Source organism: Sciurus vulgaris, assembly GCF_902686455.1.
Source record: "Sciurus vulgaris genome assembly, chromosome: 4".
NCBI classification, from domain to species: Eukaryota; Metazoa; Chordata; class Mammalia; order Rodentia; family Sciuridae; genus Sciurus; species Sciurus vulgaris.
This window is the reverse complement of record NC_136464.1, coordinates 143,739,122-143,759,470: the sequence shown is the minus strand read 5'-3', so window position 1 is coordinate 143,759,470 and position 20,349 is coordinate 143,739,122. Positions and strand designations below refer to the sequence as shown.

At 34.4% G+C, this 20,349-nt stretch overlaps 2 protein-coding genes across 8 annotated transcripts in view; both read left to right on the top strand.

Moving 5' to 3' along the window:
* CPB2 (carboxypeptidase B2) overlaps positions 1-9,537 on the top strand; it is a 77,414-nt gene extending 67,877 nt beyond the window's left edge. The window contains 3 exon segments of the mRNA XM_079137888.1: positions 3,133-3,335; positions 5,729-5,816; positions 9,141-9,537. Of these exon segments, the coding sequence (XP_078994014.1) occupies positions 3,133-3,335; positions 5,729-5,816; positions 9,141-9,325 (476 nt within the window). The 3' untranslated portion in view covers positions 9,326-9,537.
* A 149-nt stretch (positions 9,538-9,686) lies between these two features.
* Positions 9,687-20,349, top strand: part of ZC3H13 (zinc finger CCCH-type containing 13) — a 79,611-nt gene continuing 68,948 nt past the window's right edge. For 4 of the 7 annotated variants that reach the window (XM_079137887.1, XM_079137886.1, XM_079137885.1 and 1 more), the window contains exons 1-3: positions 9,687-10,465; positions 17,338-17,463; positions 17,781-17,890. In XM_079137887.1, the coding sequence (XP_078994013.1) occupies positions 17,347-17,463; positions 17,781-17,890 (227 nt within the window). In that variant the 5' untranslated portion in view covers positions 9,687-10,465; positions 17,338-17,346. The remainder of the gene's footprint in view (positions 10,466-17,337; positions 17,464-17,780; positions 17,891-20,349) is intronic. The other 3 variants (XM_079137884.1, XM_079137882.1, XM_079137883.1) reach the window with 3 other exon arrangements.

The window sequence follows — 20,349 nt, the reverse complement described above, 5'->3', positions numbered from 1 at the left end:
AGTTAAACTACAAAGTTTTTGTACAATGAAAAATCTTTCATTTCTTTCATTGTTTTTTAAAATTATTTTTATTGTGGCAAAATATGTACATAAAGTTTGCCATTTCAAATTTTTTAAATCACACAATTCAGTGACATTAATTACACTCACAATGTTGTGCAACCATCACTACTAATTCCAAAACCATTTCTGTTTCTTTAAATAGAAATTCTGTAATCATTAAGCAATATTTCTTTGTTCTCTACCCTCTCCCCAACCTCTGGTAATTTTACTTTCTATCTCTATGAAGTAGCCTATTTTAGATATTTCATAGTGCTCTTGATTCCATGTCTATCAATCAAAGAATACTTGAGCTTGAAGCCAAGTGCCTCAAGTTACAGATGAGGCTCCTGAGGCTCAAAGAGGTGTTAATGGTTTGCCCAGATTAACATGGCTGTTTAAGAGCAAAGCAGAGTCTCAGAAGCAAGTTTCCTGATTCTTTAGGACTTTTTCCACTAAAATATTTGAGATGTCTAGAATGACAGTCACAGAATGAGAGACTGAAGCTCACCATCCAGTGTAAACCAACAAATTATAAACAAGTTTAAAATAAAAACAAAGGGTTTCATTTGAGCGTAAAATAGGTTTGCGAATTGGGAAACAGTTTTCGTGCTCCACCTAGGGAAGGTGGTCTTGTGTTTTTACAACAAGGAGATGTGGAAATGGCAGGTTAGCATTCTTTGGGAAAGATAAGTAAGATTGACACAAGTTTGGTGGTTGGAAACAGATGATAATCAGCGTTTTATACATTTTGTAAGTCCATTGAAATGTCCAGCTCAGGAGGCAATCTGGCCAATCTCATATTTTTCAAACCTTGCAAGGTATTATTAGATTTCAGAAAATTGTTCCACCTGGTTGATTCAATTCCCAACATGATGCTGATGTGTGACAGTTCGCCCCTGTCAGCAAGTCTCTAAGGCCCAGAAAAGGATTTTTGCTCTCTATTTGACCATTCTCTAGTCATTTTGATTTTTATATTATCGCCAGTGTAGTAGCCACTAATCAAATCTGTCTACTGAGCCTTGTCTGAATTGACACATATAGTGAGTATAAAATACACAGTAGAATCCAAAGGCTCAGTATAAGAGAGTAATGGAATGTTTTATGAATGATTTTTACATCGATTTGAAATGGAGATGACTTTATATACATATATAGGGTTAAAGAAATTATAATATTAACTTAATTTCGACTATTTCTTTTGACTTTCCTTAAAGTGGTTATTTGAAAATTTAAAATAAATATCTGACTTGCATTATATTTCAATTGAACAGTACTAGTCTGAGGATTTATATTAGGGGACTGTGTCTCTTTTTGGTGTTTTCATGTCCTCCCCAGCCTCCATTCCCAATAAACAATCTTTATTCTGTATTTCTATGTATCAGGAAAAATAGGGCAAGGAAATTTAAAGGTGCATGAACTATCAAAAATGGTTTAACCAAAATAAAATAGCAAATAAAAATGCCTGGAAAAGACTTTTTTAAAAAATAAAAAAATCCTTGGAAAGGATGAGGATGTTCAGCACCTTTCCTTGTGCAGAAAGAAAAATGCTTAAGGAATATCAAGATTGTTTTGTTGCAAATAACAGGAAGAAAGCAGAACATGCTCAAATTAAAAAGGAAGACTCTGTGGGGATGTTGGAGTAGCCCATGGAACCTAATGGCAGGGATGCAGCTGGACTCAGACACAGACAGGAACTGGCCTTGCAGCACTGGCCAAGTGATTCCCCCTCTTCCCATTTCATCTCCATGATGCACAGTGGCTTTCTTTGGGTCCCAATTCATGATGATGATGATGATGATGATGATAAACAGCAGCAGTTATGGAACACAGACCATATGCTAGGCACTGTGCAAAACACTTTGTATGAAGTAGCTCACTTAATCCTCATTCAATACTCATTTAATGTATAATTTTTCCATTTTGCAGATGAGAAAATTGAGGTATAGAAAGGTTTAAAATGATACCCAAGGCCATATGACTACTGAATGGAAAAGTCAAGAGTAAAACCAAGTGATGGGATGCTTAACAACATGTTACAGAGCCTCTTAGGGTGAAAGATGGTTACCACCAACAGTGTCAAAATTGCAACTCCTACAATAACAGCACACACTTCACAGGGTTGCTGTGAGGATCAAATTAGACATTGCATAAATCTTAGCACAGTTTTTGACATTTAGCATGTGCTCTGTGGGCATAAGTTGGTAGTATGACTATTATTATCTTCTTTGTTCAATAGAGAAGTTGTACTGAAACTAGTATCTTGGTCTCAATTTCAAGTTATCATTGGAGGGATTCAGATTGGCAGATGCAAGTTAAAGATCTAAGTCTGGGACATCAACTGTTCCCAAGCAGGAATTATCCTTGGGTCAGATGTGGCTCCCTGGAGCTCCACACCTGTGAATTAGGGACAGAGGGAGGAATGTTGAAAGACAGGCTATGATCTGAACTGATATGCACTCTCTTTACTCAAGGGAATAAATAAACATTATTCTTGCACTGAATATCAGTATCCCATTTTATTTATGAAACCATGTTAGCAAGTTAAAAGCAGTACAGAAGGCAGACTTGCATATTGAGTTCCCAAGGGAGGCTCTTCTTTTGTGAATTATACTGCTTAGCAGTTTCTAAACTGCAAATATCAGACAAACAGATTAAAGAGAATGTGATTTATGTTTCGTCACATAACCAGAAGTTTGGAAGCAGGACCAACATCTCTGAGACTTTTCCTAGTTGCTTTCTCAAGGTTGCAAAATGGCTCCCCGCAAGCCTCAAGGGAGACAGGATCTGGGAATGATGCTTAGAAGATCTGCTATGAGGGCATATAAATATTTGGCTTAAAAGATCCTTGAATGATATTTACTAGACACAAGAAATATGTCCTTACAGAACTCTCCCTAATCCATTTTTTTGTTTTTTAGATATACATGACAGTAGACATATTATACATACATGGAGTATAACTTACCTAATCCATTTATCTAAATTTGCTGCACCACAGATATTAGAACACATTGTTAGGGCAACCCAAATGATGATAGTATGCACATCCCCTTAAAAATTATTAATTGTTCCTTATCAATTTTACTACAGAGGAGGGTGCATCAAGTTTCTCATGCTCTGAAACCTACTGTGGACTTTACCCTGAGTCTGAACCAGAAGTGAAGGCAGTGGCTGATTTCTTGAGGAAAAATATCAACCAAATTAAAGCTTACATTAGCATGCATTCATACGCCCAGCAGATACTGTTTCCTTATTCCTATAACAGAAGCAAAAGCAAAGACCATGAGGAACTGGTAAGTGCTACTTAATTATTTTTCTCAGTATTTCAGAAATAAAATAATGCTTAGTTAAGGAACCAGAAACTGTGGGGAAATTTTTCTCCTCTAGAGGACAGACAGATGTTTTTACATCATGGCCTAACTCCACCAAGAGTTGTCCTGGGCTCAGGGCTCACTAAGAGAATATAAAGAACTGGGCTTACTAGGAGGTCATGAACTTCATTCAAGCAAATGGCTTCCCTAAGAAAATGTCAAATTCTCTGAAGGTCAGGAGGGCACTGTTCTAACCTGGACTGATCTGCTTTTGAAGCTATATGAGCTAGGACAAGAGTCTGTGGAATTGTGGAGGTGCATTGGGATCACTAGCTTCCGAGGACAGCCCGCCATGGATTAAGTCCCAGAACCACAGTCATTATTTTAGTATTAGCTATGGAAATAGTTTATGCACTGATCTCCCAATCCCCAAGATTGTGATGCTACTAAAGAATCTCCAATTTCTACATTGAGGCAAGAGTCTGTTTTTGTTTTTTGGACTTTGTCGTTGTTATTTGGTGGTTGTGTTTTTTGGTGTTTTGTTTTGTTTTGTTTTGCAATGTAGTGGATAGTACAAACAGTTCAAAAAGAACCCACACAGGGGGCTACCCTCTGGTCACTTTTTGGACCCAGACACTCCTTGTTGGAGTTAATGGAAAAGGAGCAAGGGTTCTTGATAGATTATGGCTATACTTAATCAAGTCCTCATTGCAGATGATTTGCAGACAGTGGAGTATTATGGCATTAACGTCTGATCTTGTTGGGCATGGTGGTGCATGACTGTAATCCCAGTGACTCTGGAGCCTGAAGTAGGAGGATCGTTAGTTCAAAACCAACTTCAGCAACTTAGTGAGGCCCTAAGCAACTCAGTGAGACCCTGTCTCTAAATAAGATATATTTGACACTAGTGGAGCTTGCTTTCTCTTCTTTTCCCAAGTAGCTGTGACCATGGGCATGTGCCACCATGTCTGGCTCTTGGATTTTCTTTTTTTTCTCAAAGGCAAAACTTAATGTAGTCTTTACTAGTATTATCTTTGAAGAAATTAAAGGATATCATGATTTGGAAGTAGAGCAAATCTGACTTGCCTTATTTTTGGATTATCATCAGCACAGATATTTGTTGAGAGTTATTATGTATAAAATGCTATATTCAATAGACATTTAAAGAAGCACTTGGTAAGACTCTGCTCTTTAGGATGACTTCATGTGATTAGGGAGCTTGGTCATAAGCAATCACAAATAGCTATACCCGTGGGTGACTTAATGGTCACTACTAAATAAATGGCACAGGCAGCAGAACTCACTGATGACTGGGAGAGCAGGAGATGGTCTCTAATTCATTCTGAGAGGAGTGCTGAAATAAGTGAGAGGATAAAATCCTGAGTTCTTGAGGAATTTGCAGTCTATCAAGGAGGGACTTCCTATAAAGAAACAGGAATAAAAAAGTGTCACAGATGTCAAGGAACAGGTACCATTTCAGCCAGGCATTGAAGGAGGACTTCTACAGAAGGACATTCCACACAGAGGACACAGTGTTTCCCACAGGAAGGTTGTTCAAGGTGCTCCTAGGGTGCAGGCATCGAGGGTGACACCATCAGGAAGTAGAAGAGGTCAATTTGTGAAGGGGTTTTAATGTCAGAATCAATTTGTATTTTGTTATGTAGCCAATCAGTTTCCATTAAATGTAATTTTTGAACAAAAAAAATCACAATATAATATCCTATGACATTCCTCTGAGTTTTTCATAAGGGTGATAGTGAAACTCATAATGCTAATCCCAATTTCAGAAAAGATGGGTGTTAAGTGGGAACTTCAGAAAAGCTTTGTGTACGTTGGAACCAAATGTAGTTGAAAGGGGGCTTAGTCATTATCCTGCTCCATTCTGGAGGCATAATCCTTTTATGCTTGATGAGTCTTTGGAAGTCATTTAACATTTTATCCAAAAAGAAAATAGGAGTTTTGGGAAAGAAAGAGAAGTGACTCATGCATGCAGTGGGTATATGTGCATGTTTAGAGAGATTAGATTTAAAGTTTGATGAAATTTTGTATAGGCATAGAATAACTCCAAAACTGTGAAAATATTGTTCATTTTGCATAAAATGAATTCTTGGAAAGTTATGTGAGAATAATTTTTGTGCAAATTAAATAAAAATATTCAGTGCATTGGAAGAGTTTAAATTCACCCAGTTGGGATTGCCATAAAGTAGAAAACGTGTTTTAGTTATTGTATTATTCTCCCTAATTTTCGTTTTGGATAAATTCAGACTTTCTGTATAACACTTTGATTCAATTAATATGACTGTGTTTTTAGAAAGTTCTACCTGTCTTGTTTCAAAGTTTCTCATGAATGAAATTCCACATTCTGTTGCTTCTAGTCTCTGGTGGCGAGTGAAGCAGTTCGTGCAATTGAGAGTATTAATAAAAATATCAGGTATACACATGGCAGTGGCTCAGAGAGTTTATGTGAGTATTTCTTCCTAAGATTTTGGAGACCTGTGAGTACTGAAGAAATCATGTTCAGTTTTTCTGTGTAGTTTTAATTTTTCCAAATGGAAACTTTAAATAATCAGAAACAGAAGTGAAATGGCTGTGACAGTATTGAACAAGCTGTATTAATAAATGATCACATTAAAAAGAAGCCAAAATGACATTTAAGAAATTATATAGTGTAACACACTGCAGTTGAATGCCTTTTTGATTAATTTCTGCTGGAAGATATTTATTGAGAGACTCTATTGTACCCATGGTAGAATTACAATGATTTTTCCCTTTTAAAGTTGGAGGGTAGATGGCATATGATGAACAGAAAATAAACATGCAACCAGGTATCAGCAAACTACATACAGCCTGAACTCAAATCTAGCCCACTGCTTATTTTTATATAAATTGTGAGCTAAGAATGATTTTCCTATTTTTTAAATGATTTTAAAAATCAGAAGAAAAATACAATTTTTGACACAGGAAAATTATGTGAAATTCACATTTGTGGGTATAAGTAGGCATATTGGAATACAGTCATGGTCATTCATTTGCACACTGAGTATGAGGGCTTCCATGACAGCAGACCTGGGTAATTATAACGGACCATGTGACCCACAAAACCTAAAATATGTAAAATCTGTTCCTTTACAGAAAAAGTTTGCCAGCTCCTAGTGCAAACAAATCGTAAAATTGTAGTGTAATTTCATCAAATGCTTTGAAGAAAATAAAATAGGCTTATAGGTTTGAGAATGACTATAGATTATAGACCCTACTTAGCTAAAGAGGCCTGGGAAGGTCCCTCTTTACAAGTGACATTTCTGGGAGAACTTCCTAGTAGAGGGCTGCCAGATAAAAGTGAGTGACATCCAGGGAGAGGGAATCACATGTGAAAAGGTTTTGAGATAATGTATTCGAAGTCCTAGAGTTTCCTTTAACAAGCGTGATCTGTGGCAGTATAAAACCAATCACATTCACATAATTTTAATAAGTTGCTTGAGCACCAGATACCATATTAGTTGGAAGTCCCAGAATCTCCCACTTCCTCTCAATCCCAGACTATCAGCCAGATTGGTCCACATGGTATCTCTGTCCCTTGGTGTTTTACTGCTAACTTTGCTGCCCTAGATCCATGCCCTTACCTGTTACAGAGGAATCCCAATTACCCTCCACAATTTGAAGTTTTCTTGGTTCCCATCTTGTTCTCTATTATTGTTCCCCATAGCATTAACTACAGTGCCTCGAGAAACTTATAGAACAGCTCCCAGTTAAGATGACATCAGTCTTTCTCCACATATTCATCCATACATAATGTATGTAAGTGCAGGGAAATGGCAGGAAGAAGAAATGTCAGATGGTGATCATGGTTATCAGAAATGTGTATTGAATGAATGAATGAATCTATTTTTTTACATGAAACTACTCTTGATACTTTTTTAGTGTTATAAAGAAGGCTTTAGTTAATCTCATCATTTATTCAATTACAGATAGAGACAAAGATAATCATTTTTTGCAATATTAAATAACTGTTTATTTGGGAAACTACAAAATTAACCAAAAATATTAGTAAATCAAAGTGGTAATTAAAGTGGCTGATTGTGAACAAAATATACACAAATCTAGAACTTTCTTTATATTTAAGAATAATCAGAAAATAAAATGGGGACGTAGTTTGGTGATAGAGCACTTTCCTAGCATGCATGAGGCCCTGGGTTCAATCCCCAGTACCTCAAAAAAAAAAAAAAAAAAAAAAAAAAAAAACAAAGAAAAAAGATCTGACTATATGTATACACACACACAGATGCATTATATATATATATACACATATATACACACACATATATGGATTTATTGTTAAGTGTATGTGTGTGCACACAAATACACAATAAATTTATAGGACCCATTTGAAGAACCTAGAAAGTTTATTGATGTATATAAGAGATAAATAAAAGGAGATGTCTACATGTTTTTGAGTAGAAAATATTAAAAAACTATTAATTTGCATATTTAATAAAATCCCAATAAACACTTAAATGATTTTGAAGTTCATTTGAAAGAATAAGTATTTTAGAAGCACCTCAAAAAGAAGATAATTATTCAATTAATGGAGTTCAAAAACATGACAAGTTGTTTAGAATAAAAATGTAGTCGAATTACTAACAAATGTTTTACAAAATAAATTCCAGATTAGATGTTAAAATACAAAAATCTAGTCATACACAGAGTTCAAAGCCAAAAAATCCAAATGAGAGAGAAAAATTCCCCACGTATGAAACAGGGCTAACAACATTAATGTCGTTTTTATAAATCATCTGTAAATGAACCATGTAGAAAAATGAGTAAGAATAATTGATATAAAATAAAAAGATGGACAATATACCAAAGAAAATGTGCAACCCACTGATAATGAAAGAAATGTGAATTAGGGTAATTATATATTGTTTTTCACCCATAAAATTGCTGGAATGCAAAATTCCCATCAATGATATAGAAGAAGTAGGCATATTCATACCCTGCTACAGGAAATATAAATGGCTCAATTCTTTTGAAGTATATTTGGAAATGCATGCCTCATAAATGCAAAAAAAACAAGTGCATATGGGGTTGGATTTGTGGCTCAGTGGTGGAGCACTTGCCTAGTACATGTGAGGCACTACGTTCATTCTTCAACACCACATACCAAAAAAACAAAAACAAAAACAAAACAAAAAAAAACCAAACCTAAATGAAATAAAGTTTAAAAAAAAAAGTGTACAACCTTGGACTAGCCAATCTACTTGAAGGAAAGAATATCCTACAGAAACAAAGAAGCAATTATTTATAAGTAAGGGTTCCCATTGTAAAGTTGTTTCTAATAATTAAATTAAAAAATTTAAAGGTATCCAATTAAATAAATATTTAAAACAATTACATCTAGATTTATAAAGTAATACTATGAGATTATAGGAAATGATGTATATTTGAATTTGATATTATATTTAGAAATATTACAATGATTATGCTTAGAAATGCTACAAAACAATGTGCATACTCTGATTTTATTTATGTGGGGAAAAAAAAAAACAAAAAGTAAGAAAGCATGCACTGAAAAAAGCACTAAAATGTTACTAGTGATTATCACTCCTTGGTAGGATTATGGGAGAGTTATGGGTAATTTTTGTTTTCTTCCTTACTCTCCACTTTCTATAGGAAACATAGGTTATAGAAAAAAAGCAAAGCTATTTTCATATTCACAAGAAAAGAAAAATTTAAAAATTCCATTGTTAATTAATTGACAGTTATATTTCAAAAAGCAATTTCTTCTTTTAGACCTAGCTCCTGGAGGTTCCGACGACTGGATCTATGATTTGGGCATCAAATATTCATTTACAATTGAACTTCGAGATAAAGGCAGATACGGATTCTTGCTGCCTGAGCGTTACATCAAACCTACTTGTACAGAAGCTCTCGCCGCTGTCGCTAAAATAGTTTGGCATGTAATCAGAAACGTTTAATGTCCTTGATTTTTCACTCTGCTCCCATAGTTTTAATTTACTGATTCCAGCAAAACCAAATCGTTGTACCAGTTTCTATTAAGCTTGATCGGTAGTTTTGATCGAAGATTTTCCTAGTTCTTGATTTTGTCAAAAACAAAATACATACTACTTGGAAATTAAGATAGACAAGGGAATTCACGTTTATGTTTTTTTTTTTTTTTTTTTTTTTTTTAATCTAAGAGGCTAGGTACTGATCTTTTGATGTCTGATGTTTGACTAGCCATCTCGAGCAATTCAGTTTCATGCAGATCACTGGATCTTAAAAACAAAAGGAAACGTGGGCAGGAATACACTGAAGATTTCTGCTCCGACTTTTCAATAAATTTGCATCTTCAAAAACACAACAGTGTATTCCGTTTGCTCCACAATAATAGACAAAGGCCCAGAAAGGGGAGGGGGTGTCAAATACAGGACAAATACCACCTCTGGCACCAACGCACCCGGCCCCATAAACATTGTTGAACGAATGAATGGCTGTGGTTACTTTCAACAATAAATGTTGAATTTTGCGCAGTTATTTATTGCAAGAAATCATACAATGAAAAGAGGCAACTCTTTCACTTTACTTTTAAGTACGAGTTTCAGCGGTGTCAAGCCCCCAGCGTCCCTGGAGCCTCTCCCAACACAGAACCGAGGATCACCAACGCCCGAAACGCGCAGCCGGTCTTACGCCCCGGAGGCGCGTCTGCCAAGGGGCGGTGCCGGCGCGCTGACGACTAATCCGGCGGCCGGAAGTTGCCTTGGTCTACAGAGGACCAGGGTAAACCCTGACTTCCGGCGGCGTTTTGAGGCGATCCTCCTAGCGGCCTGGTAGTGTTTTCGTTGCCTTTTCTTACTCTCCAGTCCTTTGGTTCTGTTTTTTCTTACGTTCGGTTCTCGCTTGATACTGGCGAAGCGGCAGTCGGTTTCCGCTTCTGAGACGCCCCGTGGGTCCCTCGCTAGCCGAGGGCCGGTTCCCGGGAGCCGCGCGTGCACTTCCCTTTCGTCGTCCTCCTCCCGGGGCCAGGCGCGGGGACAGAGAGTCGCCTCCCCAGCTCCTCGGAGCGGAGGCGGCGGTGACACCTCCGGATTGCGTTTGGGGAGGGAGCTCGGGAGGAGGTAAGCGTTCAGTGAATTGGTGCGGGGATCTAAGGAAAGGCGTTGGGCTGGCCCGGAGTGGGGAGGCCTGGGTTGGCTGTCCACCATCCCCGCTTCGGTTACGCTGGGATTTTGAGCTCTGCTTGAGCATCCCACCCCTAGTTCTGTAATAGCTCCTTGTGCTCAGACCTAGTTTCTTGCTGTTAACTTATGATTCTGACGTTTGTCTAAAGGGGACAGGTCGACACAGACAGAAGGCTTTACCCCTCTCTTCTATTTGCTATAGGCATGGAAACCCTGGCGCGATATTCGCATTTGTGTGCTATGAAAGAGTGCAACCATCCTTAGATTTAGAGTTTCCCTCTTTACGCATTCTAGCCTATTAACGAAAAGGGGTTCTTAACTTTTGATTATGTGTCTTGCTTTTCTCACCACAGTGATAACGACTTACGTCCTGGAGTTGAGGAGTGCTACTTATTCTCACATTCCCTAGGTAGTTACTTTTGGCAACTATGTCAGAAACTGGGAAGGTGGAGTGAAAGGAGAGGGTCTGATATTTGACAATTCCTTTGTCTAAATAGGTTCATAATTTATGTGGCTGGAAAGTATTCAGAGTTGATAGTATTTGCGATTTTGGTAGGACCTCGTATGTGGAATGTAATGTCCTAAGCAATTCAGGTATATTACGAGGCTTTCAACTAATTCGAACTGTTCTGAAAATTTTGGGCATGTGTAATCTCTGCAGATGTTTGGATTTTCAGACAAATAATTTAAAAAGTTTAGGAAGTGATCTTTACACCCCAAGTTTTCAAAGTCCATGATACTGTTGCAATCAATCCATATGATTATGCAGTATAGTAGTATGTGGTGCGGGTAAGCCGGGTCTAGTTCTGTTATTTTTGACAGTAGTGACTTTAGTACTTCAGCGACAGTTTTTTGAAGATTTTTGTGGACATAATCTATGCCCTTTCAAATAATTTCCAATTTAATATTTAGATTATAACAAAAGACACTAAGAAAGTTGACACAGACATGTGTCTGTAAGAATAATGTACTCTGAAACTAAGACTTTCACTCTGTGCATCTGATAGGAAACAATATTTTCAAATACACAGTTGACCCTCCTTATCCACAGGGAATTGGTTCTAGATTCCAAATTCCTTGGATGCTCAAGTCCCATATGTAAAATAACAGTTTTTGAATATAACTTAAGCACATCCTCTTGAATATTTTAAATCATCTCTATGCTTAGAATACCTAATACACTAATACACTGTAAATGCTATGTAAATAGTTGTTATACCATGTTATTTAGGGAATAATGAGAAAAAAATTAGAACATTTCCAGTACACATTTTTTTTCTGAATATTTTTCAAATATACTTTGTTGAAAAAGTAACAAAGTGGAGGGCCCACTGTATGCAGCTTTTTGACTTCTTGATTAGTGGTGATTCCAAATGAACATTGGTTGCATATTTTGAAATATGAAAACTTATCTCATTTTCATATCTGTAATATAATTTAAAATACTAAGAACTAATAAGTGCTGTTTTAACTTCTGTGTGTCATTAAAATTTTAATGTCATCAGTGTTGATTTATATTCTAATATGCATTGGCATTTGCATATTGAAAGCAAAAATTGTTTAACTTATGTTTATTTGGAGAATTAGTATTCCACACCTCTTCATCATCCACCCCCCATCTTACATAGAGGTGGAACTACTTTACCAGATATTTAGTAGCAATGGAAACTTTAACTGGTGTGAAGATATATACATAATATTACATACACACAAAGAATAAAAGATTGTACATAGATATATCTATATATGTATATAGGTGTATGTATATAAATATATAGTCTTTTTTAAAAAAATTTTTGTAGTTGTAGAACAGAATGCCTTTATATTGTTTATTCTTATGTGTGCTAAGGATCCAACCCAGTGCCCCACACATGCCAGGCAAGTGCTCTGCCACTGATCCCCATCCCCAGCCCCACACAGTCTTTTATTCTCTTTTTTCCACCCATTTAAGGTATTTTTTATTTTATTTTTTTAATTTATTTTTTATTTTTACAGACTGTATTTTGATTCATTGTATACAAATGGGGTACATCTTTTTTGTTTCTATGGTTGTGTACAATGTAGATTCATACCATTCGTGTAATCATACATGTACATAGGGTAATGATGTCTTTCTCATTCCACCTTTTTCTTACCCCCCCATATCCCTCTACGTAATCTAAAGTTCCACCATTCTTCTCTCACTTCCCCCCACTCCCCATCGCCATTATATATATCATCATCCACTTATCAGGGAAAACATTCAGCCTTTGGTGCCTTTTATTCTCTTAAAAATGGTTTTGCATGTTGCAACTCTATTCACTTTATAGTAGCTGGCAACATGGATGTTCTTTGCACACAGTCTTTTTAACAAATTACTGCACTGTACCACAGAATCGCCTTGTTAATACATATGTTGTCCCTTCTATTTGGTGTCCAGTTTGAAACACTTTTAGTCTTAAATCTACAGATTAGCAATTTGAAGGTTGTTTTAGAAAATTCTTTTTTAAAAGTTCTCTAAAACTCTGCATCAAATAGTTTTTGTTCCTTTCAACAATCTAAAGGTTTTTTAAAATAACCCTTTTAATCTTAGAAATTCAGGATATAGAGATTTGTCCTACTAGTAGTTATTTTAATGTAGTTTTAATTGCTTAAGTATTTGATGATTTTCTGGTATTGTGCTACTACTTATCCAGGTTAAAATGAGTTATACTTTCATTTATGCAACCAGTAGAGGAGACACAGGAAAGATGTAATAATGGTTTAAAGTAAAGATACTATATCTGTATGAATTAGCATCCCTAATCTGAAAAGCTTCAAGGTTCAAAATTCTTTGGGCACTGACATGACACTACAGGTGGAAAATAACACCTCTGACTTCATATGATGGTTGTAGCCAAAACACAGGCACACTAAAAATGTTGTGTAAAATTATCTTCAGGTTGCATGTATAAAGTCTGTGTGAAATGTAGATGAATTTTGTACTTAAACTTATGTCCCATCGCCAAGTTATTTTATATATTCAAATATTCCAAAATCTGAAATCCAAAATACTTCTGGGCCCAAGCATTTTGGATGAGGTATTCGCCATTTATATATGTTTTGTTGACAAGACTTTAGGAATTAGGCTTCAAGAGTATTTATTTATTAAAAAAAAGGAGCATCTTTGTTCTCCTTTTTCAGCATATTTATCTTAGGAACCTCTGAATACATTGTGATATTGTTAAGTTCCTTGGAGCAGAGGAACGATTCTAAGTTTTAAGACTCTTGTGCTTTAATCAGTAGACTCTTAAGTGTCCCCTTTAAAAAAAAAAAAAAAATTGAAAACAGATTATAGAAACTCCAGATATTTATTTACTCTGCAAATGGAAAGAAGTAGGAGAATAACTGAATAGACTTGAACCAATGTTACTTGGCTTTGGTAATGCCTGTGTTTGGGAAAACATGATGTGAATGAAAGTGCAATGGCAACTTAAACCAAAACAAATGGAGGAAAACCTTCAGAGATGAGAGTAAATTAAATTAAGTTACTGATATGATCTTCATGATAGGAAAATCCCTGTGATAGCATTTTTATTTTATTGTTTCTAACTCTTCTACTTTGAAGCATTTATAAGGCTCTTTGAAGCCTATTCAAATAAGAGTTGAAAAGATTTTCCCCTTTAATGAAATCTACATTTTATTTTGTTGTAGTATTCCTCTTCCTTTGTGGACCCAAACCTTTAAGTAGGATTGAAAATTCTAATTGTTACATACATTGGTTACATAGTTTTAAATTAATATTTGAAAAGGTAGTTATTTCTGATGTATTATAGTTTTATATGTATTTTTAGACAAATGGAATTTTAAAAGTTATATTTTGTGTTCTTTGCAATCAAAAACATGCAAATTCATCAGTGTCTCAATACTAAAATGTCTCATGAATGTCTCAGTACTTTTTATTGACTACTGATAAAAGTTCCTATGAATGGTATATTAAGTTCATGTCACTATAACAAAATACCTGAGACAGGCTACTTATGAAGAAAAGAAAGTTTATTTTGGCTTACAATTTTGGAGGTTTAAGCCCAAGATTGGGCCCATCATTTTGGGCCTCTTGGGAGAGTAGTACAGTCTGCAGAAGTGCTTGTAAGAGCAAAGTGCTTGTGTACAAGCCAGAAAGCAGACAGACAGACAGACAGACCAACTTAGGTCCCATGATCCCTTTTGATCCCTTGCCCCCAGATCTGAGGACCTTCTTTAGGCTTTACCTCTTGAAGGTCCACAGCATCTCCCAATTAATTTTTTTCCCCCAATTTGGAAGAGGGTGTGTTGGGAATAGAGGTACATTGAAGGTGGAGGTTTTGGGAACAGAATTAACCCATTAGTTTTCTTGAAGCACTGTGGTGGAATGAGACAGACTAAAAGGTTTTCCTTCTTTACAGGTTCTAGGTATAGCTCATAAGGAAATTTTAGAATTCATTCAATTTTAAGTTTGTCAAGAAATTTCTTAAAGTTGAAATATTTCCAAGTAATATGTCTTTACTTTGAAACTGTATTGAATGTACATCCACATTAATATTTATAGTAATATATAATGGAACTTTAAAATGTTTTTTATTCTTTAACTTTTCCTATATATTTGGTGGCATATTTACTTTTTATTGAATTCTGTGTAAATATAAATTGTTAATTTCTGTGTATTTTTCTAAGTTAATCAAAACTACATTTTCTAGATCTTTCTTAGCTTCACTTCTCTCAGCTGTTACATTCTTTTTTGTTAAATAAATCAAATGGACATGTGAAACTGCCAAATTTTCCTCTGTAAATTCATATTTGAGTTGCAAATGAGTTCAAGAAAAATTAAGATTATGTTATAAGGTTGATATTAATATGCAGAGTTGGCATGTAGTTTCTTGTTTGGAGAATAGTTGATACATGTTAGTCTATGTTATAGCAAATTCTTTTTCATTTATGTGACACACTGAACTAATTTTGGGGGTGATGGGGTATCAGGGATTGAATTCAGGGATATTGGACCACTGAGCCACATCTGTAGCCCCTTTTTGTATTTTATTTAGAGACAGGATCTCACTGAGTTACTTAGTGTTTCAGCCACCCTAACCACTGAGATTATAGGTGTGTACCACATGCCTGGCCTGATTTTTAAAATATGTAATCATTTTAAAGTTATTTTCTATCTTCTTTGAATTACTAAAAACTAATTTGCTATTTTATTAAAACAGTGATCATATTTTATGTTAAAATTTTCCAATTTAAAATAACCATATTGTATTATTTATCTTTTCCTTTTGAGTCATCATCTGTTTTTCCTTGTCAAACATCGTCCTCATCTTTTGGATCTCTTTCAAAATATGACCTGCAGGACCTAATTCAACCAAACATTGTTTACAAAATAAGAATTATTATTATTTGGTAATACCATGAATATTTTTCCAAGTAATATATCTTTACTTTGAAACTGTATTAAAGAATATTTGTAATATTTATAAAGACTAATTCTCTACCAAATGGAACTTTGACTTTTTTAGATGCCATGGTTCATTCTAGGAACTTTTGATAACTAATTTTTGATAACTAATAAGATTTTAGCTAATTTTTAGTCAATATTAAGTGTGATATAGTTTAGTTCTTTTTTTTCCCCCCCTTTTTTCTGGTTAGGCAGTTTCTACCCACTTCTCACAGTGCTTCCCAGTATGTTCTGGGTTATTTCTTGGTCTCAAATTTAATACTGTTTTCTAATGTATACCTTACGTCCATTATGTCATATTTTTACTTGTCATTGAATCATCCAGTTATATAGTAGAATCAGCTTTCTATTATAGTTAGTGTTAGAATATTTTTATTTACTTTTTAGAAATATTTTTTACAATTTGTCTTTTGTTTCTTGCTGCTAATAGGGGTAAAATAGCCTGTTTATTACTTTTAGCACCTTTGACTTCTATGTCAACATAGGACACCTTGACTTTTTCTAGTTCTGCAACCTGTCCTATTCTGAAAGCAAATCATTTTATTAACGTTGCAACATTGAGGTCCGTCCTTCCTTCCTTCCTTCCTTCCTTCCTTCCTTCCTTCCTTCCTTCCTTCCTTCCTTCCTCCCTCCCTCCCTCCCTCCCTCCCTTCCTCCCTTCCCTCCCTCCCTTCCTCCCTCCCTCCCTCCTTCCCTCCTTCCTTTCCTTCCTTTCCTTCTTTTCCTTCTTTGTGTAGTATTGTAAAATAAATATCCTTGATCAGATTGGTTTTCTTTGACTTCTGTTAGACAAATAAAATATTAAATGGCATTCATTTTTCTCCCATGCTGGTTTTTGAAGTTTAACTTTTGTTGTCACTTCAGCTGTGTGAGTTTTATACAGTAAATAAATGCAATAAAAAATTTAAAATTACAATAAAAATTCATTTGATTTGATTTTCTCATTTTATTTGACACAGCTGTCTTTTTCAATTAACTAGTTGGTTAACAACTTCTTGAAGGATTGAGTTACTAAATTTTGAAACAAATTTTGTAAATAACTTGTAAACTAAACATTTTGTAGTGTATTTTCTGAGGTTGAATGTACTATGAAAACTGTGAGTAGAATCGTATATTTTGTTCACCCTGCAGAAAAGGTATGTTTCTAGACATCATATTTCAAAGTTGTTGTGAATTTATTAATAAGGCATGTTTTAGAAGATATGTTGTTTTTGTTTACCTATATCATCTCTCCTATATCTTTTTTCCCCTAAGGAGAATCCTGTGTAATTTTGCCTACAGTTTTATTACTTGTAAGTTATGGGCTTAGTTATTTAAAACTGAAGAAATTTAGTTTTGCCTCTCTCTTTTTTCATTAAAGTAGTACAAAATGTCAAAAATTAGGAGGAAAGTCACAGTGGAAAATACCAAGACCATCTCTGATAGCACATCTCGAAGACCCAGTGTATTTGAGAGGCTTGGACCAAGCACTGGCAGTACAGCAGAGGTGAGTTGTCACTTGTCACTAGTAGTCTCAAAGAGTTTCTGTTAGAATCCTGTTATAGAAAATACTGATCAGTATCATAAAGGTGAATGGGTTGTTTTATTATAGAAATGTTGGTTTAATAAATTTTGCTTAATGTGTTTTATAAAAAATAGTGGAAAAGATGGTAGCATTTATGGGTTTTTTTCATATTCTAAATTTTTTTTGTAATGTATCACAGATTAGCTGGAATTTTGATAGCATTTGTTTTAATTTTGTTCTGTTAGTATCTTTTTTCCAGAAATAAATATGAAATTTACATAGTAATATCTGTCTCCTAGACACAGTGCCGTAACTGGCTGAAGACTGGCAACTGCCTGTATGGAAACACGTGTAGATTTGTCCATGGCCCTTCACCTCGTGGTAAAGGTTATAGCAGCAATTATAGAAGGTAAATGGAGAACTTCGAATTGTTCACAATCTATTAGACGTTGACTCTCTCAATTCATCTAGTACGAAAATCTGAAGTAAAACCATATATTTGGTCATATTTTCTGTTTTGGTGGTTTATCAATAGTCAAAGATCACACGAATTTATTGCTTGTTATTTTTTATATTAATAAAATGTTAACTTTAAAATTAGCATATATGCTTAATATTTATTTGTTTTGACAGTAGATCTTTTTGTAATAAGTATATGGCTTACTTTTCCCCCTAAGTATATATTAAATTGCTACTTAAGAGAGTAGAATTCTATTTTAAAATTCAGGATATTTTTTTAAGGTGCTCTGAATTCAAGTTTTAAGCAAGCCCTTTGATTAAATTCCATTTGCCAAATCCCTTATCATAATATGTTAGTATAATTGAAGTATGTATTTACTTGTGCATAATAAACATGCTTCCTATTTAGAACATCATTTTGCGGTTAATAGAGGGGGCTTGGCTAAATTAAATTTGCTTACTAAAGACCTTTTTATTTTTCTTTTAGTTCCCTCATGATTTTGTAATGATGTTTATAGAGGTAGCATACAGGCAGATTGTCACAAAAAAAAAACAACAAACTTAAGTTTGATTGGTAAATAATTTACCTAGTACTAAAAATAGGTGTTCTCATGGTTTAGGCTGCAGCAACAGTGTGAAAAGCTGTATGAAAATCTACACTATTAGCAATTGTAGATTTTTTTTTAATTTGGGTGTGTGTGTGTGTGTGTGTGTGTGTGTGTGTGTGTGCGTGCGCGCACGCGCAGATTTTAAAGTTTAGTGGAATTTAAAATGCGAACTCTTAACATTAGCTAACTTACTTTCCACTTAAACACTGTACATTTTAGCTTCTTTGTGATGCCGAATACTGCTTTATTTGTATTTAGATGGTCATTTGTCACTCCTGTTAATGTGGGGAAATTAGTCTTTATTATATAGGTCTACCTACAAATATATACATAAACACATCTGGGGAAACTATTTTAATGTTTTGTTTATTCTGATCCCACACTTTTAATACTTATTTTAATTCATCTGATACTTATTATTATCTGACTCAAATTTAGTGTTAGCTCAGAATTTTTACATATGAGGCAGTTAAGGAACATAGTCAGAGATCTTTGTCTAAAAAAGAAAAAATAATGTTATTACTAGACTTAGAATAAAGAACTTTTTGTTGTAATTGTTCTATTTTATGTATACTTTCCATCTGATATTTCTTCCATATTTGTGTATTATTATTTTTCTTTTAGTAGGGAATAAAAATGTAGTTCATAATGTGATTCAAAGATGGAAAGAACAGCTATGTATTTTAGAAATTGCTATCTCTGGATAAGACATTTAAGTCATTTATTGAGTCTTCATTGTGTATTGAGCATTCATTCTGTTAGTTTCTGTATGAGATAGAAATAAGTACATATCACTGTTTTATTAATTATATAAGGGAAACCAAGGCACATATGATTTAGATATATACCATGATTACAATTTAGGCCATTTTAAGTACTGGTTCCAATTTCAACTTAACTGTTATGACATTTCATATAGATATTTTAAATTTACATTTAAGTATCAGTGAGGATCTTTAAAGTGAATTATCTCAAATTATTTACTAACCATGTGGTTTGTATTAATAATTGATAAATTGAATAAAGTGATTAATCATTTATTATCTGAAATAGATTTATTTATGTGATTTGCTCATATTTATGCATGTACACATACATAAGAATATGTGTAGCATTTTTTCATGGTCAAAGAGGCACTGTGCATTCCTTCTATTGCCCTCTTTTAAAGTTGCTCTAGGAATATTCTTTAAAGTCACCACTTTTTCTATTTCTCCTTTCTCTTCTAGTTAGTAATAGTGTGAAATAATTTCATAGGCATGTACCATCAAATTCCTAGTATAAATTATGAAGCCTTGCCATTATTAGACATAAATATGTGTAATTTCCCCTCATTTAAAAATCCATAGAATATGAAATCACTATTCTAAAATTTTGCTTTGAATTCTTTTATTTTTATTCTGAAATTTTTTTATTTTTTTAATTTTTTTGGTACTGGGGATTTAACCCAAGGGTGCTTTACCACTGAGCCACATCCCTATCCTTTTTTATTTTTCATATTGAGACAGGGTCTCACTAAGTTGCTTGAACTTGCCATCCTCCTGCCCCAGCTTCCTTAGTTGGTAGGATTACAGGTGTGTGGCACTGTGCCCAGCTTATTCTAAAATACTTTAAAGTTTAAAAAAGTCGCCAGAGTTAGCACAAAACTTATGTGTTTACTTTTATTTTAAAGCTCTATAAAATATTTTTGTATTTTGTTGATATTTATACAACCTTATACATGTATAAATCATAATGCTGTTGCCTCTAGACTGATTTTGTGACTTTATAGCTTAAAACTTTATCTTTTTGTTTCCAAATATGA